The sequence below is a fragment of the Hermetia illucens genome, chromosome 4 (genome assembly GCF_905115235.1).
Source record: "Hermetia illucens chromosome 4, iHerIll2.2.curated.20191125, whole genome shotgun sequence".
Taxonomy (NCBI): domain Eukaryota; kingdom Metazoa; phylum Arthropoda; class Insecta; order Diptera; family Stratiomyidae; genus Hermetia; species Hermetia illucens.
The window spans coordinates 159,681,137-159,705,602 of record NC_051852.1 but is presented as its reverse complement, the minus strand read 5'-3'; the positions used below and the strand labels follow the sequence as shown (position 1 = coordinate 159,705,602).

At 43.9% G+C, this 24,466-nt stretch overlaps 4 protein-coding genes across 4 annotated transcripts; 3 read left to right on the top strand and 1 right to left on the bottom strand.

The window, feature by feature from the left end:
• The first annotated feature begins 372 nt into the window (after nt 1-372).
• On the top strand, nt 373-1,222 carry LOC119654742 (trypsin delta-like). The gene has a single exon (XM_038060273.1). It carries the CDS (start codon nt 395-397, stop codon nt 1,136-1,138), a length of 744 nt encoding a protein of 247 aa, XP_037916201.1. The 5' UTR covers nt 373-394; the 3' UTR covers nt 1,139-1,222.
• Nucleotides 1,223-5,916: 4,694 nt separating this feature from the next.
• On the bottom strand, nt 5,917-6,764 carry LOC119654750 (trypsin delta-like). The gene has a single exon (XM_038060280.1). It carries the CDS (start codon nt 6,742-6,744, stop codon nt 6,001-6,003), a length of 744 nt encoding a protein of 247 aa, XP_037916208.1. The 5' UTR covers nt 6,745-6,764; the 3' UTR covers nt 5,917-6,000.
• Nucleotides 6,765-15,032: 8,268 nt separating this feature from the next.
• Nucleotides 15,033-15,686, top strand: LOC119654751 (probable RNA-binding protein EIF1AD). Its single transcript, XM_038060281.1, has one exon. It carries the CDS (start codon nt 15,170-15,172, stop codon nt 15,632-15,634), a length of 465 nt encoding a protein of 154 aa, XP_037916209.1. The 5' UTR covers nt 15,033-15,169; the 3' UTR covers nt 15,635-15,686.
• Nucleotides 15,687-18,541: 2,855 nt separating this feature from the next.
• LOC119654140 (trypsin beta-like) lies at nt 18,542-21,223 on the top strand. The gene is made up of 3 exons (XM_038059304.1): nt 18,542-18,565; nt 19,130-19,195; nt 20,393-21,223. Exons 1-3 carry the CDS (start codon nt 18,542-18,544, stop codon nt 21,203-21,205), a joined length of 903 nt encoding a protein of 300 aa, XP_037915232.1. The 3' UTR covers nt 21,206-21,223.
• Nucleotides 21,224-24,466: the final 3,243 nt, after the last annotated feature.

Genomic DNA, 24,466 nt, shown 5'->3' with positions numbered 1-24,466 from the left:
TTTAATTGATTGTGTTGAATCATACTTGCCCTTATCAAAATTCAAATGTTTGCGACGAGATAACAAAAAATAATTTAATCTTTATTTTGTACAAGTACAATAAATCAATATTAATGAAATTTTATAATAATGACATTTTCATCATCGCCTGACTTGATTACACCATTTTCAAATTAATACCTGTAAAGCCGACTTGGATATGTTAAGGGATTTGAAGGATTCACCTCTATAAGAATACAATTTAATGAAAACAAAGATTTGAGATTTTTAATGGCATAAATTTTAGATAAGATTATTCAGGATGTTTTATTTTATTATTATTATTATATATATTTATTATTGAGCTTGGGATGGTATAAATAGCTGCTCCGTTAAACAATATTCTGCATTCAAAATGTTCCGTTTTGTTGTATTGACCGCTCTACTTGCCTGCGCTGCCGCAGATGTTGTCCCATTGTTGGATGGGCGCATTGTTGGCGGTAAGGCTACCACCATTGAGAGCTACCCACATCAGATTTCCTTGAGACGTTCTGGTAGCCACATTTGCGGAGGATCCCTCTACAAGGCCAACGTTGTTGTCACTGCTGCCCATTGCGTCCAAGGAACTTCAGCCTCCGTTCTCACCGTTGTTGCCGGTACCAGTTCCCGTACCTCAGGAGGAACTTCCATCAAGGTCTCCCAGGTCAAGGTCCATCCAAGCTACAGCAGTTCTAAAATCAATAATGATGTCGCTGTCTTGATTTTGGCCAGTTCATTCAGCTTGTCCAGCTCAATTCAACTTATTGCTCTTGCCAGCTCAGCTCCAGCTGTCGGATCCGCCGTTGAAGTTACTGGATGGGGTGCTACCAAGGAAGGAGGTGCTTCCGCTTCAACTCTTCAAGTCGTAAGTGTAAATGTTGTTAGCAACGCTGACTGCGCTAAGGCTTACGGAAGCAGCGCGATCACCACAGCTATGTTGTGCGCTGGTGTTGATGCTGGTGGTAAGGACGCATGTCAAGGAGATTCTGGTGGTCCATTGATCCAAGCTGGAAAACTTGTTGGTATCGTCTCATGGGGAAGTGGATGTGCTCGCAAGGGATATCCAGGCGTTTATTCCAACGTTGCTGCTTTGAAATCCTGGGTTGAAGCCAACGCATAAACGGATCGAAAATGACATCAAAGCTATTGGTATTCAGATAAAAAAATCCCAATTCTCTAAAATAAAAGCTTAGCAACAAAACGATAGGTTAATCTTTCATTTGTTGACCCAAAAAATGTATTATTAATTGCATTTTAGGACTATTGTGTGTGAGCTCATGTACAATTCCTAAAAATTAGTTCTCCTTACTGTAAAACCACCACCACCACCTTACTTGACATTGCATGGCTACAAGGATGTGTGTTGTCTTAGAGACTGTGAAAGGTTTGTAGTACTTTATAACTTCGCCCTCCTCCTGATTAGTGGCACTTTGTTAAAGTACTAAGCTTACCATTCTTTGACGCCTAGATTTCAACTTATCAATGTAGCAGTCGCTTTTTTGGCTAGGGTAGGTGATCGCACAGACTATTGGACCTTCGTAGTGATACGCCTTCGAACTACCAACTAAATACTTTCCCGTTTTCAAAGAACTAGTCTGGAACCGTTTGCCATATTATGAGCTTTCCCGCCATGCAGAGCCTTCAAATCAGGGAATTCTTTTCACTTACGGGAGGGAAGAAAAGGAAGGGAACTGTTAGTTTAGGGAACCCCTTACTATCTGGGGTCTCCGCCGGTCGAGGTCTATCTTCTTTGTGACAAGAAGACTGGAAACGTAGGAGCTAGATAAGGAAACAATCACGCTCACCATGCTTTCGATCTTGCTACGCACCTACGTTGCGCAGTTTTTTAACCTCTTGTTTTGGTACACCAACGATTTAATTTACGTTGCCGTTCCTCACGAGCAATCACCCCCTTGAATCTCCCCCTTGAAGCTCCAGCGCGATAGACAGAACAAACAGTCGCTTCTCCCTTCTTTGAACTTGCGCAAGACACATACGATATACTTCCCTGCCTAGAGCATTAGCCCATATTTCCGCGCTGTAGAGCAGAACAGACTGCACTACACCCAGTACAAGATTCACCTGCTAGATATGGGAGCGGGAGTGTTTACCAGCTGACTTGTGGTTGAAACTCTAGCCGCAGCCTTGTTCGCTCCTGCTTTGATTTGCTCGAAAAAGCATTGGTTTTGACTCGGTAATCTACTCGCCGTTTGATGTGGGATACAGGATGAGGAAATTATCTTTAATCAGGATGACTACTTCGGTTTTTTTCCAGCAACTTATACGTCACATCAGTATGCTAAATCTGTTTTACGCCTGTTCAACAGTGCCCTCGGCAACAAGGGCCACAACATCACTTGAATAACCAATCAGGCGCGACTCTTTTGGCATTTAGAATTAAAGCAAATTACCGTAAGAAGCCCCCCCAAAGTTCCAGAGATTGTTTTCTCAGATAATCGCCAAATATCTGTAAGAGATAATTAGGCACGTGAAATGTTTTATTTAGGGTGCCTATAATGCCTTCCCCATACTGTGGAATTAAAGGCATTTCTCGCACCAAGCATTTCGACGAGTACTGCCCCTTTGAGGTCAGCGGCTTCGCGCCTCCGCTTGGAGCTGGATAAGGAAGGTAGGTTCGGTCGATGATGGAAAACCAGCTTGGACACTTCTGCCGGGATACTATCTTTCCTGGCGCCTTCTTGTTTCCTAACGACTTCATAGAGAAAAATTGACAGTCCCCGAAGCGTGATCGGTGTACAGAAGCAGATTCGAGTCCATACATTGGCCCAACATCAAACTCAAATCTGCGGATGACATAGAAGCGGACACATTCTACTCTCACACAATAGTGCTTCACCCTTCTGTAACCGTGTGATTTTTAACCAACTTAAAACAAACCAAAAAGTCAAGGTGGAATGGCAAAGGGCCCGTTCGCCCGAAAGTAAAAATGACTTAAACAGAGCCACCAAGGAGCTAAAAAGAGCTTAAGCTTTCGACAAAGCCAGTAAAATGGATACTTTTGTAAGCAAGCTGTCACATGGAGTAAACATCAACTACTCAGTGAAACCACTCTTCCTAGATATACAAATTGATCGACGCCTTCGATGCTCTGTCTGTTGATGCAGATTGGAAGAGTGCGATGACCAGTCAGACTGGCAACCTTGGTTTTGTACGTCTTTATCTTCAGTTCAATTCTACTTGCCTCTCTTTTCGAATCCAGAGCCATTTGGCCAAGGTCCATGACGCAGTGAGAGAGCAAACAGATATCATCAGCGTAGTCAAGGTGTTTGAGGAAAGATGTCATCCGTTGAATTCCTCCACTCCCTCCGCAGCAGGCAGCATGAAGAACGTCATCGATAACAGGAGGAAATGATATCGGTGATATGATGCAACCCTGGCAAGCTCCGCTTTGGGCCTCAAAATCCTTAGAGATTTTACCTCGGAGCAGAACTTGACATTTTGCGCCATCATATATTGCTCTGATAATAGCTATTAGTTTATTTGACATGTCGCCGTCCCCTCCCCTACGTAGAACACTCCAGGAACACTACTGGTTCACCCTATAGAAAGCTTTCTCGAAATCGATGAAGAATAGGTGCAGCAAAGATCTGAATTTCGCGATGTTCCAAAATGATAAGTAGAGTATTGATGCGGTCAATGCAGGAGGATCCGGGGCGGAAACCAGGCTGCTTTTTGTCGATAAAACTTTCGAGATGTTGTTTGATGTGTTGCAGGATTATTTTAGCTATTATCTTTGCGATAACAGGGAACATTCAGGTACCTCTCCAATTGTCACACTCACAACGTGTGTTTTTTTTTGGAACCTAAACGATCACTCCCCTATTCGACTCTTTGGGAAAGTTCTTGCATTCCCAAGATATCTGAATGAGTGGAAGCAGCAGATTTGCAGTAACTGCAGGTGTAGCGATAAATAACGCCTGGAGAAACAGTCCGTATTGGCATGTTACTGTGACTAGCTATTTTATTCATAAGGGGAGGAATTTCATCGGATGCAATACGATTAAGAGCCGCGGTGAATCATCATCGTGGATGAGAAGCCAACCTTTGACATCCTTCACAGGATCATCGAAAGAATTGTGACCACATGTAGGTTCTTTCGTGACGCGGTATGCAGTTCTGAAATCATTGCGATCTGCGGCAACTTTCGCTTCCCTGACCAGCGCAATAGCAAATTCCCTCTTTTTCAGGGCGTACACTACCCTGAATTTCCTGGGATTTCGCTCGGTACCGGAGTTCGAGCGCTCAAGCCCGCCATCACTCGCAGTGGTCAGTAGAGCCTTCAATCCCTTCCTTTAATCGATTCGGCTTCACAACTTTGCAGTCATCCAGATCTTATGACGACTCAGGGCTTGGCCGATGTCCTAAGCTACATCTGAGAAAAGAGCATTTTTTATTGCGGCCCAAAGTTCATCGATATTCTCAGGTGAGTTATTCAGTATATTTGCCGTCCGATTAGCAAGATAGTTCTTCCACCGTCGAGCGACAGCTGGGTCATACAAGTGGTCGATGTTGAACTTAGGGGGTGCTCCACAACCCTGCGAGAAGTAGCGGACGCAGCTCGCAAGCGAAGGCAAACGACCATCAGATGGTGATCAATTTCGAGGTTGATGTCAGCGATTCTTGTTACGCACATCAAGAAGACAACTCCTAAATCTACTGCTCATCGCGAATTGATTGCTTCGGTCAGTTGAAGTTCAACTGACTTTATGTCAGGTTCTGTGAACAATGTGCTACCGATGACGAGGCGGTGGAAGTTTCAGAAATCCACGAACTTACCACCATCACCCATCACAAATCCGAGCAAAGTATTGTCAGATCCTACCCTGGTATTCAGATCACCCATCATGATCACAATGTCTTTAGAAAGTTTGCCCTGAACAGCCTTTAATTGCTCCAACTCCACCATATCGGAAGTCTCCGTTGATGCTTGGACTTGGAGCGAAATCTAGCAGAAAGAAATCTGTCAGAAATCAGCTACAGGATCAAGAGAACACGTCTTGCGGTAGCCGTCAGAAGCAACCTGACATCAAATTTGCGTCTATTAACACTTGGCTTTCCAGAGTACAAAAGCACATTGGCCTCAGATGGAGAGGAGTACTCTCCAGAGTCCCACCATCTCACTTCGCTTAGACCCAGAATTTCCATCTCGGGCGAACGCAGGTTGTTAGCTCATAAATTTCTATCCCTTTTAGATGGATCTTATGGCAGGGGAGATTTTGAGAGTATTCTTAAGACCCAGCTTATAGGGCAATACTCAACCGATCAGTATTTACACAAACAAGCAAGCAGTACTTCGCACCAGTCCAACAAAAAAGTGAAAAATACGGAAAATGAAATTAATTCCATCATAGTCGACCCGGTGAACGTGGTATCAGAACGACATCACTAGTGGCATTTTCGCTACCAAGGATCTATTAAGAAAAAATGCACCAAATTTAATATCTTCATCATTAGCCAGAAGTTGACTTCAGCTTAGGTAAATAATTCCTGCTTACCACGAGTTACGCAATGGATTGCAGCTAAAGGAATCGCAAATTAGAATGCCGTAAATGAGGGATCACACCTTCGACCGATGCTTCCTTTTTCTTAGATATCCGTGAGGTGTGGTTTATGAAGCGTCTACCCTACCGTGATATTTCTTGGCTTAATTTCAGCGAGTTGCCCCTTCCCAACCAAGAAATGAGTGATACTATTCGACATGGACTGGTGACTGATACATGGGGAGGTAGAGGTAGACAGAGGCCACTTCAGGTCACACTTTGTTGACACCGCAGTATAAAGTGATTTGTATTACGTTTGAATTGTACTTTCCTAAAGGTTTTCTAAAGTGAACCACCTGAAAAGGAAGATTTACATTTTGACAAGGGAACAAGATAATTCATAAACAAATACCTTTAAATGAATTTACTTTATTACTTTCAAATTTATACTACATACAAGGAAGGGAGTCGACTTAATATCTTATGCGTTAGATTCGACCCATGATTTGAAGTGAGCAACGTTGGTGTAGACACCTGGATATCCACTACGAGCGCAGCCATTTCCCCATGATACAACACCAACCAATTTTCCTCCAGAGATCAATGGGCCACCAGAGTCTCCTTGGCAAGAGTCCTTTCCACCATTAGTAACACCAGCACACAGCATAGCAGAAGTGATCTTTCCACTTCCGTACTTGGATGAACATTGACTGTTACTAATGACATTGACGGTAACAACTTGAAGAGTAGCAGCAGCAGAACCTCCTTCCTTGGTAGTACCCCATCCAGTAACGGTGACAGCGGTTCCAGCAGCTGGAGCTGAACTGGTAAGAGCGATTGGTTTAATAGATGCTGAGTAGGTGAATGAGCTTGCGAGGATCAAGAGGGAAATATCGTTGTTGGTTGTAGAGGCACTGTAGCTTGGATGTTGACGAATGCTGGATACTTTACGAGAAACTCCTCCAGAAGTACGAGAACTGGTACCGGCAACAACGGTGAGGGAAGACGCCGATTGTCCGTGAGTGCAGTGAGCAGCGGTGATAACTACATTTGGTTTGTAGATGGAACCTCCACAAATGTGACTACCACTCTTCCTCAAAGAAACTTGATGAGGATAACTTTCAATGTTGGTAGCTTTGCCTCCAACAATGCGGCCATCCAAATCTGGGACGACCCCTCCTGAAACACAGGCCAACAAGGCAGTTAACACTACAAAACGGAACATCTCGAGTACTTGCTGAATGAAGCCTGGTCACCCCCTTTTATATGTAGGTTTCCTGGGGTCTTGTGATGTCCAAAACTACTTTTTAACTACTTTTTAATAGATAGGGTATCGTTAAATCTGAAAGATTAGATTTTATCTTGAAGAACTTATTAGTAAACAAATTACTTTTGAAAATTATTCTTATCTAAATATTGCTAATGGTATTTCTAATATCGCCATTGTGATCTGCTGAGTTTCTATCTAAAATGTCAGTTGGGAATGTTGCCTTGGTGCTACGATGATTATCACACCTCAGGTGACTTCTTCGTTTGTCACGCCAGGTGTCAGTAAGGGATGAAAAGTGATTAAAGGGTATTATTTTTTTAATTTCCCATGTTCTCCCCGGTGATTAGATTTAATAAGATTGTAAGAGGCTTGTAGGTATGTAGGAAAGTTGAAAAAATTAAATTAAAATAGTGGAGCTGCTAAAAGCACATAGATACGTGATAAATTGAAAGATTCATGGAAATAAAGCTAAACATTTTCACTATTTTACTTAACTTTATCGAACAAAACGAAATTTTAGCTTTTTGTTCCGAGTTTTTAATTGTAGAGAACTAGGCTAAACTAGGAGTAATACTCTTGGTAAAAGGGAATTAAAGCTGCCCAATAGTTCTGGAAATCATACTTCAAAAACATTAAGAGTCAGAGGAGCCCACGGTATTGCAGCTCCGAAAATTCAGAGCTGTCAATTCTACACCTGCAAAATTTGAGAAGGAACCAATGGTCAATTTGCTGAAGTTGAAGGACGAGGAGGCTTTTCTGGATTAATTCGGTTGTACAGCAAACATAATTTTGGGTACGGGGACCTCTAAAGGGGAACCGGAAAATCATCGCCTGGGGTATGGGTATAGTAGATACAGGCAGCTGTAAGTTTCGTCAATAGAGCTTCGTTTTTAAAATTGAAATGATTTGCAACATCAACTCTTGGTACGAAAATACAACCCTACAATCATTCTGTCAGTCTTCAGCGGGGTCGGCTCGTCCTGACCGGTTTCTCCATTTGGCTCTGTCAAATCCCTGATTTGGATGCAATCGTGAGGCTTTTAAATCCCCATTCAGCGTATCAAGCCACCGTTGTTTCGGCCGGCATTTTCGTCGTTTACCATCTGGCAGTGTTCTTCACTTTATCACTAGGACAATGGCTTGGCGCGTTATCTGGTAAGAGTAACGCCTCGGTAGTTGTGTAGTTGTGCTCATTCATAAATTCTTTGCCTTATCTTCTAAAGGAAAAATAGAGCCAGTTTTTTCAGATTAAGCTCGTCATTCAACCTGACTTAAAATTAGCGTATCCCAAGGGGTTAATAAAGTCCTTCATATAACGTGGTTGCTTTGATTTGAGTATCACTAAAAGGACAGCCTCATGGTTCCAGTAGAATTAGAGCAGAGGATCACTGTCTGTCATTCCTTGAAATTTTCATCCCATTTGCTAACTGTTTTTACGTCCTACAATGCGAATGTTTTCTCGTGCGGAAACCAGATCGTAGAGCCGTGTTTCTTATTACTCTTTGTTGTTTGTTTTTGTTTTTAGGTCTCAAGGAACTACTTGGAGCTTCCTCTCAAAGTTCGGATTGATCCTTTCTAATAATTGCGGATTTATTAGCTTTCTTCTTTAAATCGGTTCAACGTCTGCCTGTCCAGCGGCCTTTTTTTATGGTAAGTGGAACGCTTCAAAAACGATCGCTGATTCCTGCCAGTGGGACCTTTACCCACAAAAACCATCTCTTTCATGTGAATTATCAGGACCAGATCGGTGAAGTTATCCACAATAGCCATTATGTTCACCTAAAAAGGGAGTTCGTTATTGCCTATGTCACTATGCCTACCTCTAATCCAGCTGTCGATGTTTGGTATCAAGCTGTGTCCAGCGACCTTTTTTGCTTTCATTTCATCTTTTGTCTCCGAAAGGGGCAAGTTTGAAAACTTGGTTCATGAATCTGCAGGGCTTCTGCGACCAAGATATCGATAAGCATATGCTTCAACGCCGGATATCGAGTCGACATGCCGCTGCTATTTTTGCTTTCTATAGTTAACCTTACCCAGTACGGTTCCCGATACAGGTACTGCGGACAATAATGCCGAAGTAACCATATTTGAAATGAGTTGCCAACGGCTTTGCCTTGGGCCTCCTGTATTCGGAAGCTGCCTAGCGATCAATGAGCAACTGTTGTAGCTGCATGTTGCAAATACTGCTCGAAGGTCAACTCCTAATCCAGAATCACCCCGAGAAATTTGAGAGCAGGCTGGGAATGTCTAATTTGGTCTCCGACTTTTATTTTCGTAGACGTATTTTTCCTGGCTTTGGTGAACAACACTAGTTTTGTTTTGTGCTCTGCAAGTGATAGTCCCGCATTTTCCTACCACAACATAGATTACTTTCTCGAAATGTTTGCCGATGAGACATATTGGTTTATACGAGGAAGGATCGCCTTGTGGCTTGTTCTCCTTTGGGATGAGTATTAATGTTTGCTTCTTCCACTCTGCGGGAATAATACCTGCTTTCAAGCAAGTAATAAATATTTCCGCGAAAGCTTTTGATGCTATTCTTACCGCTAATTTGGGGAGGGACTTAGGGGAGGCAATCGGTGGGAACGCGTTCCCTTGATCGAGACCATAACTGCCTTGTATGCACCACCCCAACGATCAGAGTCAGTTTTCCTTTAGAATCGCTTATAGTGCATGTGTCTGATCCTTATGATTGCGGTTTGAAGTGTTCTTTCTGGTAACCTTGTAGCGTAGATCGTCATATTGTGGATTGGAGTCTCATACTATGTCTAGAGCTCTGCGCTACGCCCCATTTGAAAGATGATCGCTTGATGGCGGTTTGAAGACGGCAGCTCGGGGTCGCCTTTCCTTTTGCTGATTAGCGCAAGCCTCGCCACCTTCCAACGAGCAGGGAAAACGCCCTCTTTCAGACAAGTGCTGAATGCGCCGAGTAGTAGGTCTGGTTGGTGTTTGCATATTAGTTTGTATGTCTCTGCTGGAATACCATCGGTTCCTGAAACCTTCGTGTTTTTCATTGAGAAAACTGTTGTTCTAACTCTTTTATAGAGAAAAGAGGATAGTCCTCGGCGCTTTCCGCATCGACCTCATCATTCCATTCAGGGTTCGTAAGGAATAGTGCCCGTACAGTACGGTCCATCTGCTCGACCCTAAGTGAACAGGGTTTCCGGGGAGCCCCGATTTTTCGGCTTACCAATTTGTAACCGAGTCCCCAAGGATCCCCATTCACCTCGTCGACCAGATTCTGCCAATAGCGAGTTTTGCTCTTGTTTATTGCGCTCCTTTTGGTTGATTTGCACTCCATCATTATGGTACATGTTTCCTCCCGGTCGTTTAGACGTTGTGTTAAGCAGCGGAGCCTGTGACACTCCTTCCAGAGCTCAGCAATTTCCATCGTCTACCAATATTTAAAAGGTCTGACACGTCTGGGACACGGAGGCTCCGCAGGCCGTCGTTGTCAAGTTCATAATTGAATTTACGACAGTGTCAGTTGCTGTGCCACCACCCCCAGGAGTACCCTCCAGCGCGGCCAAACCTGTTTCAAGAGTTTCGACAAACCTCCCGGTGTTCACTTTTCAAAGTTCCATGCATGTTACGTTTTGAATGCTTCCCTCGCAACCTGGGCGCCGGAACATTGGGGTGAATCCGGTGTTTAAAACTACAAATCCTGTTCTCGCCGCCATTTCGAGAATTACTTTTCTTCTAGAGTCTGTGTGAGGCATGTTCCATTCAAGTGCCCTGGCATTGAAGTCACCCCGACCAGGATCCGCCCATCTGTGCTTAAGATAGCGTCTTCGAAAGCTTCAAGCCTGCGTCGAAAGACCGGCATCATCTCATTCGGCATAACATAGACACTGGAAAACGCTGTCCCTGAACACCGAATCCAGACAAAACCATTCCCTCGGCCTTGGGTAAAAACCCTAAGAAGGGTGCCGTCCCGAACAATGAAATTGGGTCCTTGTTTCGCTACTGCTCACTGATGAGTACTAAATCAGTTTTGGTTTCCACAGCGAACTGCGCTAACAACTCGTGAGTGGTTGCATTCCGGTACATATTGATTTGTACAATGCGAATCATGTTGACCGCTTTCTAGTTCTTTCCAATTACCCTCGGGGACGAAGCCCCTACCCCAGTTCCCTGAGGCCTGGTCTACGATCAGCTATCCTCGGAACTCATGGACGGATCAGCGCTCGCTTGGGGCAATGCAGTCTACTAATGCACACTACCCCATCGACGTCGACTCCGGTGACTTCCAGTGTGTTTCGGCGTGTATCGGTCCTTAGTAGTTCGCTCTTCACGACTTCTCTACCTACGACGTAGGTATTATGCAAGCTAGGAGGCCAGAATTACTTGCTCGGGCACTCCGGGGATGCCACTCCCCGTATTGTAAGCGACTCGTTAAGGATCGTTGACTATCCCTGACTCCTATTTGAGCCTTTGAAGAACATATAGTTGAGTTTCTTCTCGCTTTTTTTGGCAAAATGTCCTACCCCGCCGTGCTTTCGACATAGGTCAGATCTGTCATGTAGGTTGGTGTAGTTTTTAGCTGCGTGTCCTAACTCCAAACATTTGGATCATTTTCTTAGCGGTATTTGTTCGCGGAGTTGACAGACAACTCAACCTACGGAGATGGTTGCTGTTTGGGGTGGTAAGTTTATCGCTATTTGAATGTCTCCGTGGGCTTTTCTCATCTTTTTATATTTGCCTCGGTGTCAGATTTCAAACCCAGTTGTAACCGTAGAGCTTCGCATTACTTAACCTTGGTAGTAACCTTGCCCTGATCCTTACACTCGATCTTAACAAAGTTTCTACTTACTTTTATTTCTGTCTTTTCGCTCAGCGTTGCCTTGGTTTTTTTTTGGAAATCAACTGTCTTATTTTCATCAGGTTTATGCTCCAGCAAAAATGTGCTTTTCTGTGTTTACCTGATGTGCGTCACGTTCTCCCCTAGAGCTGTCAGAGAAGAACCCGTTTTTACTATGCATACAATTTCCGAGCCTACTAGCTTTTGTTGGTAATAATGAGGGCATCAGGTCGGGTCCTCTTTCGCTTTTTTCCAGCTTTCGACACTTTTGTTCCTCCCCTTTCTTACCTGGTTTCGCTGCAAAGACGACTGATCTTTCTTGAAGTGACATTCCTGTGAATTTTTGGGACTCAACTCCTTTTTCTTTTCGAAGAGCGATGAGCTTCTTTAGTGCTTTTCTCACTCGATTTACGCGGCTCTTATGTAGGCTCATCGCTCTGAAGCCTTTTTTTGCTACCACTTTATTACTCGCTTTGATGTAAGTGCTATGATAACCCTTAACTGCTCCTTAATGAGTCTATGTATACCATGACGAGGATTTTCAAACTCAATTAGTTCTTGGATCTTCGTTCCCAGCTCTGTAAATGTGTCCGCCCTGGTATACGCAATCATACTATCACCTGTAAGGGCGTGGTTCACATTAATATTTTGTAATGGCAATTCTTCATAAGTCATTCTGCTAATGAGCAGCACTAACAGCTACAGCTTGTACTGACGTCTGAACGTCTGTTACATTCCATGCTTCGACTTGCTTTGGCATCTTGTTCTTCTACGTTGATTCGTAGCAACGAACGGCAATTGGAATGCCCAGGGGAGTTTACACTAAGGATTGCTTACGACTCTCACTTCTCCCAACGTTTTTCTGCCTGTCTGTCTGTAACACGAATCTTTTTCAATTTGTTGGAAAGGTTAGAACTATGAACTCCTACATCTCTGTTTCTGACTCCTAATCTTCTTCAGATTCATCGTCCGATGCGGTGTTCTCCCTGAACTGGAGTTCGAGTGAGTCCGCGAACGCTTCGGCCTTTCCATCCTTATAGAATTCAGACCATGAATTGTAGGCATTTGCCTTCGTGAGCCTCTTTTAAAATATTTGCTGAGCCGCCAGAAGTTGTTGTTTCCCGGCTCTAAGTTTTGGAGGAAGTACTCCCACTGTTCGTCATCTCTGATGACGTTAGTGAGCCGATTCGCTTCTCTTTTCAGATTGGGATCTCCTGTCATTCTTCCTCTTTTTCTGATGTGATTTCTCTCCCTTATTCTTTCTTTAATATTTCTTGGGAGCCGGTAGTATTGTTGGTCGTTTGCTTCTGTCTCCATTGAGCTCTCCTGTTTGACTGAAGTTAGTTGGGCGGTTAGGTTTTGAATCTCTGTCTCTACCTGTTCTGATGTTTCCAGTTTTGTCGTTGTGGTGTATTTTCTTGGAATGTGGCGGTAGGTGTCCCAGTTGGTGCTTTTGATCATTTTCGGCGGATTTTCAATATATATGTTGTATATTGAAAATAGCACCGGTTTGTGGTCCGACGAGAGGTCATCCAACACGTTGATTGTGATGTGGTTGTTGTAATTCTTTGTTAGAGCCACATCGATTATGGTGCCGGTCGTGCTGCGTCCATAATGTGTTGGCTCCTCTGGTGCGTGAATAGTTGCTCCGTTTGCGTTTAGGAAAGTGAGCAGTTCTCTCCCCGCTTTGGTGTTTCGGGTTGCTCCCCAGTCTCGATGACGCGCGTTCAGATTCCCGGCGAGAAAAGTCGGTTTGTCCTCGTTGAGTAGCAGTTGAAGGTCCCCTAAAAAATTATCTGCTGATGGCGGACGGTAGGCTGATATAATTTTTACATCAGTTGGTGCTGTCCTTGCCTCGATGACTGTAGCTTCCATTCCAGTGATGACTGGTGTTTCCAGGCGGTGATGGTCGATGTTTCTCTTGATGAGGACTGCGGTTCCTCCTCCACGGCCAGTAAGTCGGTCGTTTCTATATATTTCGTAGTTGGGTACTTTAAGTGGGTCTGTTGGTTTGAGGAACGTTTCCTGGATAAGTAGTATGTCTACTTCTGCCTCGTAAAGGAATTCTTTCAATTCTCCCATTTTTCCTTTTACGGAATTTGCGTTCCACGAGATAATGTTAAGCTTAATGCTTACCATGCTGATTGTTAGTTGGGTTGCCTAGAGGGATTTGCGAGCTAAACAGGTTTTGAATCATTTTGGTCATCATTGACTCCATCATGATTTGGATCTGTGCTTGCATGCTGCTCAGCACTTGATCCATTTGTGCGGGCTTCGGGTTCGCTGTGGCAGAGGGAGTTTTTGGTGCTGTTGGGGTTTTTTCTGTCGGTTTGTTGGTTGGTTGTGTTACCTGTGATACCTGTGGAGAAGAGTTAGATTTCGAAGTGATGCGATTCCTCGCATTTAACGCAACATGCGTCGGCGAAACAGTTGTTCGCAGAGTGTCCAAACTGCTGGCAGTTATGGCACTGTGATTGCGAAGTCCTCGGTTTTTGGGACTCGATTTTCACAATCAGGTGGCAGATCGATTTGACATTGTATATGCCGGTTTCATTTTTCGGCATTAACACTTTTAATAGTCTGGAGGGTCCGTTCTTCATTTTTATGAAGAAACACTCGATAGGATGGAAGCCCTGATCCTCAAGGTCTTCTTTCACATCTTCGGGCGCTATTCCCTCGAGCCCCCGGATTATAATGTTGATGTTCTTCTCTTCTGGGAGGCGATATGTATGGAATTGAATTCCACTTTCTCTAAAAAATTTGGTGATCTTCCGGTGGTCGCTCGGCTGCTCTGGAGTTATTCTCACTCCCAGGTTTCCTGTCCTGAAGGCTCTGACTTTTCCGGTGACTTTACTACTACTTTTTTTTAAAAAGGGCCGGAAGAGTTGGCACTGGTTTCGGTGGCGGCAGAGGTGGAAAGTCCACATCTTCCTCCTCCTCGGTGGTGGTGTTGTCCGTGTTGTCGGTGGACATCTCCTCTTCCGATGAGGAGTTACTTTCAGAGTCCGACACTTGTGGACTCTCGATACGTAAACGCTACCTGTTTTCTTTCTTCTTCTTCTGGTTTTGCAGGTCTAGTGACTCCTGCAAGCTTTTCATGAGGGCTGTCAGACCCTCGTTCCGCTGTTCCTCTATCTCACTTTTTGCAGCGGCTAGCTGCTTGTTAATTTCTTCCAGACTGCGTTGCAGACTGGCGATTAGACTCCTTTCTTGGGTTTGGTCGGATAGTAATCGGACCTCTGGCGTTTTCTGGGCCCTCGTCTCCATTACGATTTCTGCTGAAAAAACTCTTCACTAAAACTTAACACTATCCACGCTTATCACTAAAAGGTACCTAAAAGATATCCACTCCACATACGGATCTTTAACTTTTAAACAACTTTTTATAATCTGTCCCTACAGACCTTTAATTTATTTTATTTAAAAATCAGGAAAAACTTCCCAATGATTTAGTAGCTTAAGTACTGAGGAAGAGAGTAAGTAGCTCTCGAAATACGTATTTACTGACTATCTGGCATCTGGCAACGTGGGCCGTAGCACCGCAACTTTCTTCACCACATTCTCTGCTCCAGGTAAAAAATGTCGCGTGTAACAAAACGTAAACATGTTATGAGGGAAATGTTCACTGATGGTTTTGAACTGCCGAAAGAAAACCAGCAAATTGTCCGAGTAGTGAGCAGTCGAGGAAACAATCTGCATGAGGTCGAACCGGCCGCAGATGGCGGACATTTTCTGGTTTCGATGCCAACTAAGTTCCGCAAAACCATTTGGGTGAAACGCGGCGACTTTGTCCTAGTCGAACCTATTGAAGAAGGAGTTAAGGTCAAGGGAGAAATGTGTAAAATCTTGACAGCCGAGCACGTAAAAGAGTTTTCAAAGGAAGGAATCTGGCCGAGGAAATTCACCAAGAAGAGAGAGCTAGAGCAAGAAGACGATGAACTTTTCCGCAATGTCAATAGGCGCTACGAGGAATCTTCGGAAGACGATTCGACAGGAAGTGACGAAGAAGGCAACTCTACGGAGGATGATGAAACCCAAACATAATTGTGATTAATTATTAAGAAAAAAAAAACAATAAATGAAAATTGCGCACGTATATCAACCATATTTCTTTAAATATCAAGCGGTGGTGCGCCTCGCCTGGTTACGCTTCACCCTTACTACATCTGAAAATGGGTGGGGTACTTTGACATAGAACCTGCCTGTTTTCACTTGCACCTCCGGTATCCGGAGGTCCACCTATTCGATATCCCAAAACTGCTTGGCGTCCTGGCCTACGCCATCGTTCCATCCATTCTTTCCGTTTGACCAGAGCGTCATTGGTGTCAGCCCAAGATTTCGCGCCGCCTACTCGATCTGGATGAAGGCAGTCTGTACGTCTTGGGTCGTTTTTCCCATGATGTCGATATCGTCAGCATAGGCCAGTAGTTGAGCGGACTTAAAGAGGATCCTACCCCTTGCATTTACCTCACCATCACGGATCACTTTCTCCAGGGCCAGGTTAAAGAGGACGCATTATAGTTCATCCCCTTAACTCCGCCATGGTATTAGCATAGTATGCTGGTCCCAAGCCCAGGTAAAAGAGGAGGGTTTGAGGTAACGTACTCTGTACTATCCTTAGTAAAACAAAAATAAAATGCTGAGATCAGGGAAAGAGATAAACAGAGTATAGTTGGAGTTATTCTACTATGCTAAATCCTATCTGATCTCTCTTGGTGACAGCGGGGCAGGCCGACCAAGAGAATGCATGCAATGTCATTACAAACATGATGATCGGATTGAGTCACAAGCCTTGGAGAAATGCTAGGGCGTCCACTTCAGTGGACGCGGCAGGACGGGCCCCGGTCCTGTCGAGAAATGGGCAATGGTTCTTGACGCATGGACGGCATCAAGACGTAACAAGTTAGTCCGCACACAACGAGCAAAACAAATACGTGTCTGCACGCTAAATGTTGGTACCCTAACTGGAAAGACCGAGGAACTCGCAAGAGCCCTTCGGAGAAGGTGCATTGACATCTGCGCTCTGCAAGAAACTCGATGGTCTGGTTCCAAAAGCTGCGACATTGAACGCGAACGCGGTAAAAATGGCTACAAACTTCTCTATTTTGGTAACCCACACACTCAATATGGTGTTGGCATTGCCATCTCAGAGGGTTTCCGTGATGCCATTAAAGAAGTCGAACGATTTGATGATCGGCTGATGAAGCTCACCATTATATCAGCTGATCGCATCGATTGCTTACTGATCTTCGAGCCGCGACGGATAGATGGCGAGAATACTTCGAGCAGATTTCAACTGAAGAATTTGCTCATCCTCCACTTCCACAATCATTGCCGACATTTGGAGCAGTTCCACCAGTCAGCGCAACTGAAGTCGAGGAGCCAATAAAACAAATGAAATCGGGGAAAGCAACAGAACCTGACGACATCGCATCTGAGCTCTGGAAAGCGAAAAGCTGGGACCCAACACTGTGGCTCAGTGAATTCTTTCTTTTCTTTTCAGGAAGGAAGAACACCATCTGACTGGCAAGAAAGTATCACTGTTTCAATATGGAAAAAGAAAGGTAGCCCAGCAGAATGTTCAAATTACCGTCCGATCCGGTTACTTTCCCATACCGTTGCTCGTTGAAATAACCGTGAATCAAGTCGGATTTGTCAAGAACTGCGGAACTACTGACATAATACACGCTGCGCGGTTGCTCATGGAAAAACACCGCGAGAAGCACCGCCCTCTTTACATTGCCTCTCTGGATCTAGAGAAAGCGTTTGACCCTGTGCCACATGAACTCATCTGGTATGCTTTACGACAACACTTTGTGCCAGAAGAACTCGTGCGCTGGGTTCAATTGCTCTACCACAATCCGAAAAGTAAAGTTCGAAGTATGATGGGTGTATAAAAACCGCTTCGTGTCTCTGTTGGTGTTCATCAAGGAAGCGCCCTCTCACCACTCCTTTTTGTTCTTGTTATGGACACCGTCACACGGGATATCCAACGTCCAGCGCCCTATACACTGCTTTATGCAGATGATGTTTTCCTAGCATCTGATAGCAAAAATGATCTCGAGCAACTTATCCAAAAATGGAATGATCGTCTTATGAAACACGGTCCCAGATTGAATCTAAACAAAATTGAATTTTTGGCGACCGATCCCAATGAAACAGGCACAATCACTGTTAGCGGCAGTGATCTGCCCAGAACTGAGCGATTTAAATCCCTCGAGTCAACGCTATCAGCCAATGGAGAATTGCGTTATGAAATTGCTTCACGCAATAACGCAACCTGGATGAAGTGGCGTTCCACAACTGGTGTTCTTTCTGATCGACATATCAACGAACGTCTCAAATCTAAAATTTACCGCAATGTCGTCCGTCCAGTCGCTCTCTATGGTTCTGAGTGTTGGCCGACTATAAAAGACAATGAACGGCGACTTGTGGTGGTGGAGACGAAGATGCTACGTTGGACTAGTGGCGTCACACGTTTAGATCACATCCGAAATGAGGATATCCGCGATCGTTATGGGGTTGCACCGATCGTCGAATAGTTGCGAGAGAGGCGTCTTCGATGGTATGGTCACGCAATTCGTGCCAACGAGAATTCACTTGCCAAGATTGGTCTGAACATCGAAGTCGATGGTAAACGACCAAAAGGCAGACCTAAACAACGGTGGCTTCATACGCTAGATGGGGATTTGAAAGCCTCGAGATTGCACCCAGATCAGGCATTCGATAGAGCCAGATGGCGAAGCCGATCACGACGAGCCGACCCCGCTTGTGACCGGGACAAAGGCTGAAGAAAAAGAAAAAGAATATGATAGTTCATCCCCTTGCCGTAGACCGCTGTTGATGTGGAATTGTCTTAAGAGTGATCCTGCTGCTTTTGTCTGGCCTCGCACATTGGTCAGCTTTAGCCTAGTCAGTCTTATTAATTTCGTCGGGATACCGAATTCTCTCATGGCCGTGTACAGTTTTACCCTGGCTATGCTATCATAGGCGGCTTTAAATTCGATGAGAAGATGGTGCAACTGATATCTATTATTCCGACAGTTTTTTATCGCTGGCTGCAAAGAGAAAATCTGTTACTGATTTGCTTGGAGTGAAGCCTCCTTGGTATGGGCCAATGATGTTTTGGGCTTATGGGGCTATCCGGCCTTGCAAGCGGAGAATATCTTATAGATGGTGCTCATTAACATGATACCACTATAATATATGGTGTAGTGACTCTTCTCCAGGAAGCCGGGCCCGGTCGAACGCATCTCCTGCAACGCTGTTACATCAGCCCTATATTAGGACAGGGTATTGGCCATCTGCGCAGGACAGGGACTTCTCACAATGCGTTTTTGATGAAGTTTTTTTGTGGACTTCTGTAGGGAACCAGAATGTGTAAGATTGCACGGACTTTGGATAGAAGGCGGCATAACTTGGATCTGATAAAATTGTGTAGAAGGTGTTGAGTGCTTGGTCATTAATGGAAAGAATAGAGGAGCCTAGTTGATTGTTGCCAGAGTCGAGTTCAGGTTTTCGAAGTTCGTTTTAAGGAAGTTAATCTTAGCAGGCTTATGCACGACAGGGGAGTGGAGTCGGGAGATCAGAGCATCAAATTCGAGGGCTGGATGATGGCCGTCAGTTGCAACGCAAGGGAGGGTAAGAGGGGATTGGGAAAAACAACACATTGGAAGGTTAGAAAGGACAAGCTGAAGTGTGCCATTTAAGTGATTTCAAGGAAGGCTAAATTTGAGGGCGACACAGGTCTTCATGAAAGTGGATAACAAAAAAGGAGGTGTGGATAGAGTTATTATGGAGGAAAGAAGGCAAGGAGTAGTAGGCCAAGAGAGCATAGGAAGATTAAAACACACCGGATGAAAGGAAGGGAAAGGAACATAACGGTTAGGACTTCTGATTATCTGTCGAAGAAATTTTCGCACAGAGGAGGGAGCTGAGGTAGGAGGAGGAGTATGAGGAGGGAAAGATGATTTTGGCGCGGAGAGGGGTTTAAGAGATATTAGGGTACGTCCGCACAGCACAGTTTCTATCACAACAGAGTAAACCTTGTTCTACCGCCCACATTCCAGCAGATAACCTGAAACTCGACAACTGGAGCCTTAGAAACCTAACATTTGGATAAAAAAGCATTAAATTCTGAGATTCATTCAAGTTCGGCGAGGCAAACGGACTGGGAGGACATTTTTTCGAAGCTTAGCCTTCTGATACGGCTTACTGAAGACCTCTTTCGGTGGGTTTGGCAACAAGTTGTGGAATTGTACTATTGATTTTTTGGTCCTCCAAGGTAAGAGAAGACCTCGAAGGCAGCCTGCACTTTTTGCGACTTGCCATGTACTCGGAGGTTAAAAAATGCTAAAAGAAGTTATTTATTATTAATGTTTGTTACCAATGCGACTTCTTCACTTAAATTTTTTATATTAGCTTTTTCTGCTTCGCCAATTAAATCTTGTAGGAATATTCCATTGGAATAGCATTTTCAAGCTAATTCAAACTAATCACCGGGGGAACATCAAACATTAAAAAAAATAATATACTTAATCGCTTTTCATCCCTTGCTAATACCTCGCCTCATACACGAGGAGGTCAAGTGATGTATTTGATTAACGAAATAGCAAGTCGGCATTCCTATTTAGCATTTGGGGCCAAAATCTCAACGATCAGAATATAGTATATTAAAAATATCATTAGCAATATTAAGATAAGAATAATTTTCAAAAGTAATTTGTTTGCTAATAAGTTATGCTAGTAGAAATCTAATCTCATCGATATGATGATACCCTATCTATCAAAAAGTAGTTTTAGACATCACCAGACCTCAGCAGATCTACATATAAAAGGGGGTGGTCAGGCTTCATTCGACAAGTACTCGAGATGTTCCGTTTCGTAGTGTTAACCGCCTTGTTGGCCTGTGTTTCAGGAGGAGTCGTCCCAGATTTGGATGGCCGCATTGTTGGAGGCAAAGCCACCAACATTGAAAGCTATCCTCATCAAGTTTCTTTGAGGAAGAGTGGTAGTCACATTTGTGGTGGTTCCATCTACAAACCAAATGTAGTTATCACCGCCGCTCACTGCACCCACGGACAATCGGCATCTTCTCTCACCGTCGTTGCCGGAACCAGTTCTCGTACTTCTGGAGGAGTTTCTCGTAAAGTATCCAGCATTCGTCAACATCCAAGTTACAGTGCCTCTACAACCAACAACGATATTTCTCTCTTGATCCTCGCAAGTTCATTCACCTACTCAGCATCTATTAAACCAATCGCTCTTACCAGCTCAGCTCCAGCTGCTGGAACCGCTGTGACCGTTACTGGATGGGGTACCACCAAGGAAGGAGGTTCTGCTGCTGCTACCCTTCAAGTTGTTACCGTCAATGTCATTAGTAACAGTCAATGCTCATCCAAGTACGGAAGTGGAAAGATCACTTCTGCTATGCTGTGTGCTGGTGTGACTAATGGTGGAAAGGACTCTTGCCAAGGCGACTCTGGTGGCCCATTGATCTCTGGGGGAAAATTGGTTGGTGTTGTCTCATGGGGAAATGGCTGCGCTCGTAGTGGATACCCAGGTGTCTACACCAACGTCGCTCACTTCAAATCCTGGGTCGAATCTAACGCATAAAATGTTAAGTAGATCCCCTTTTTCATATGTAGCAAAAATTTGAGAGTAATAAAGTAAATTCATTTGAAACGTTTGTTTATAAATTATCTAAGACCTTTTCGTTTTATTCATTAAAATATAAATCACTAGAAAAGTTTAAACTATGAGGACAAGTCCTAAAATTTCTGAAAATTTGGTGCGAAGCCTATTATTATTAGAAATTGTGATGGTTTCAGTAAGTACTCCATTTTGAATTGAAAGGTAAATCTAAGCTGTGAAATTGTTGATATGCTTTCAAAGGGTGAATAATGTTATTTACTTTTAGGAATTTCAATACTTTTCCCCTCCGTTGCAAATGTGAAAAATCGTCCACTTCCTTCGATGATGCAAAGTGAAGCTACGTAGGTTCTCGCAAACGTGGATGCCACAATCGAGATAGGGTAGTGGCGCAATGTATAAAATTCAAAAATTCTTAACTGACACTTATCTTTACCTCAGATGGAATCGGCTTGGTTTATGGGGTTTCTCCCCTACTTTTCTACCATTCAAGTCCTGAAAAATGGAGATCCCTATTTGTCCACGCGGAGTTCTTCGTGGGAAATCAGGAGGAGGTCGAGTGGAAAATCGGAAGTTTGACGCTTCAGGTATGAACAATTTTATGTACTCCGTATTTATGGACATTTTGATATACGATAGTTCTATCTTTAGGTAATTCATAATGTATATATATAGATTTAGTATCTCACACTATTTGCTTTAGCATGATATTAACATTCCAAGTGGTAGGTTGTAGTAGATTTACTCGAAACTGACATGTTTGATCTACTATAACATTTTGCTTTTTCTTAATCCTTCGTTCAGAGGCGGTGTCGGTTCGTCTTGACCAGTTGTTCCATTTTGCACTGTCAAAGCCTGGATTTCAATGCAGGTGAGGTTTTCAAATAATCGTCCAGCGTATCAAGCAACCGTTGTTCGACCGGTCTTTTGGTCGTTTCCAATCGATTTCGCTGTTCAGACCAATCTTGGCAAAAGAGCGCGGATTATGTGATCATAGCATCGAAGATGCCCCCTTTGCAGTTTTCCCAAGATCAGTGCAACCCCATATCGATCGCCAATATCCTGCCGTGATCATGTCGTGTTGTACCACTGGTGCTACGCAACATCTTTATTTCTAGTACCATGAGTCGCCGTTCATTGTCTTCTACAGTCGGCTAACACTCAGAGCCATACAGGGCGACGAGGCAAACGTTCGTTGATACGCCGTTCACAAAGAACACCAGTTGTTGAACGCTACTTCATCCAGGTTGCGTTAATGCGTGAAGCAATTTCATAATGTAGTTCGCCATGGGCTTTGTTAATTATCATAGGGTCATTTCTAGCAAATTTTATAGTATCTTTTTTCCTTCTTTTTCTTCAGTCTTTGTGCCGTTTACAAGCGGGGTCGGCTCGTCGTGATCGGTTTCTTCATTTGACCTTATCAAATGCCTCATCAGAACACTCTTCGCAAGTGAATTCTCGTTAGCGTGAATTACGCGGCCATACTATCGAAGATGCTTCTCTCGCAGTTTTTCCAGGATCGGTGCAATCCCATATTGATTGCGGATATCCTCATTTCGGATGTGATCAAAACGTGTTACGTCGCTAGTCCACGAAGTGGTTTTGATACACTCGCCACACTTCGCCACCCTTTTTGGATCGTGGAAGAGCAATTGAACCCAGCGCACAAGTTCTTCTGACACTGTGGGTTGTCGTAGATCCTACCAAATGAGTTCATGTGGCGCAAGGTCAAACGCTTTCTCAAGATCCAGAAATGCAATGTAAAGAGGGCGTTGCTGCTCACAGTGTTTCTCCATTAGTAACTGCGCAGTGTGTATTGCATCAGTAGTTCCACAGTTCTTGTCAAATTCGGCTTGATTCACGGTTATTTCAACAATTTGGCGAATACGGTTGTCAAGAATGCGTTCAAAAATCTTCATGGTTTGGGAAAGTAACCGGATCGGACGGTAATTTGAATTTTCTGCTGGACTACCTTTTTTTTCCATTTTGGAACTGTGGTACTTTCTTGCCAGCCAGATGGTGTTCTACCTTCCTGAGCAACCCGATTAAAGAGTACACTGAGCCACAGTGTTGGGTCCCAGCTCTCCGTTTTCCAGAGCTCAGATGCGATGTCGTGAGGTCCTGTGGCTTTCTCCGATTTGAGTCATTTTGTTGCCTCCTCGGCTTCAGTTTTACTGACAGTTACGCGTCTGTGCTTTACGTGAGTACTTGTCTCGGGGACTTAATCTCACGGTCTTCTTAAATGTGTCTTAAGAAGACCACAATCAGAGCTCCGCTGCAGCAAGCTATAACGGTACCTGTTTATACTGAGTGCATCTTATAAATGCCGCTTTTTTCCGTACATTCATTTTTGCCCTTGACTGATTGTGACCGGATCCTAAGTAAGTATCGTCGTTGGTCAAGGTGACCCAGAATCCGCCTTTTGATGTTCTGCGTTCGACCAGAGTAGGTCTGAAAGTTCATCTTCCTGCCTTGCATTTGTCTTCGACTCGACAGTCTCTATAGTAAATGCATAAACGGGTGTGGGGCTGAGGTGTCGAAATTCGCCTCTCAAACGTAGAATATGTAGTCATTTGCTTGTGCTTCCAAAGTCGGTAATCGTAGGGTTCAATTTTTATTAGATTTGAAAACAAACTCCGTGGAACACGGTTTACTAGATGGCAGTTATAATTTATGGTATTGTCGGCCCTCTCCAGGAAACCGATCATTGCATCGCAGTAACATTAAGCTTATACTGGAATAGCACATAGTTGATAGCTCGTCATTAAAGTCGTCTAAAAAAAGGAGCCGTACTACGTCTCTAGAGTCTCGACGAAAATGGCTGAAACGTCCTCGTTGCATTTTTCAGGTCAAATGACATCTAGTTGAATTTTAACTTGGTAATAATTATATAAGTCCTTTATTAATGAGCTCACCCAGATCAGCTCTCAAAACCTCTTCCTCTCCTGAAAACTATAGGAAGGTCTGAATCTTGGGCTCTACCAATGGTGTCAAGTCAGACTGAAGGTATCCCCGTTTTTATTTCAAAGTGTGTTAAATCGGCCACTCCCTTCATAACCAGCACTCATTATTCATCTCAGCAAGTCTTTCTCTGATATTTTCCGCGAAAAAACCACCTTCTTTTTCAAATGTCTTAATTGGCGCCCGTTCTTCACAAAATTGCTAGTCTTTTAGTTTTCGATACTACTTACAATGGGTCGCTTACTTCACTTTTGTTTGAGACCG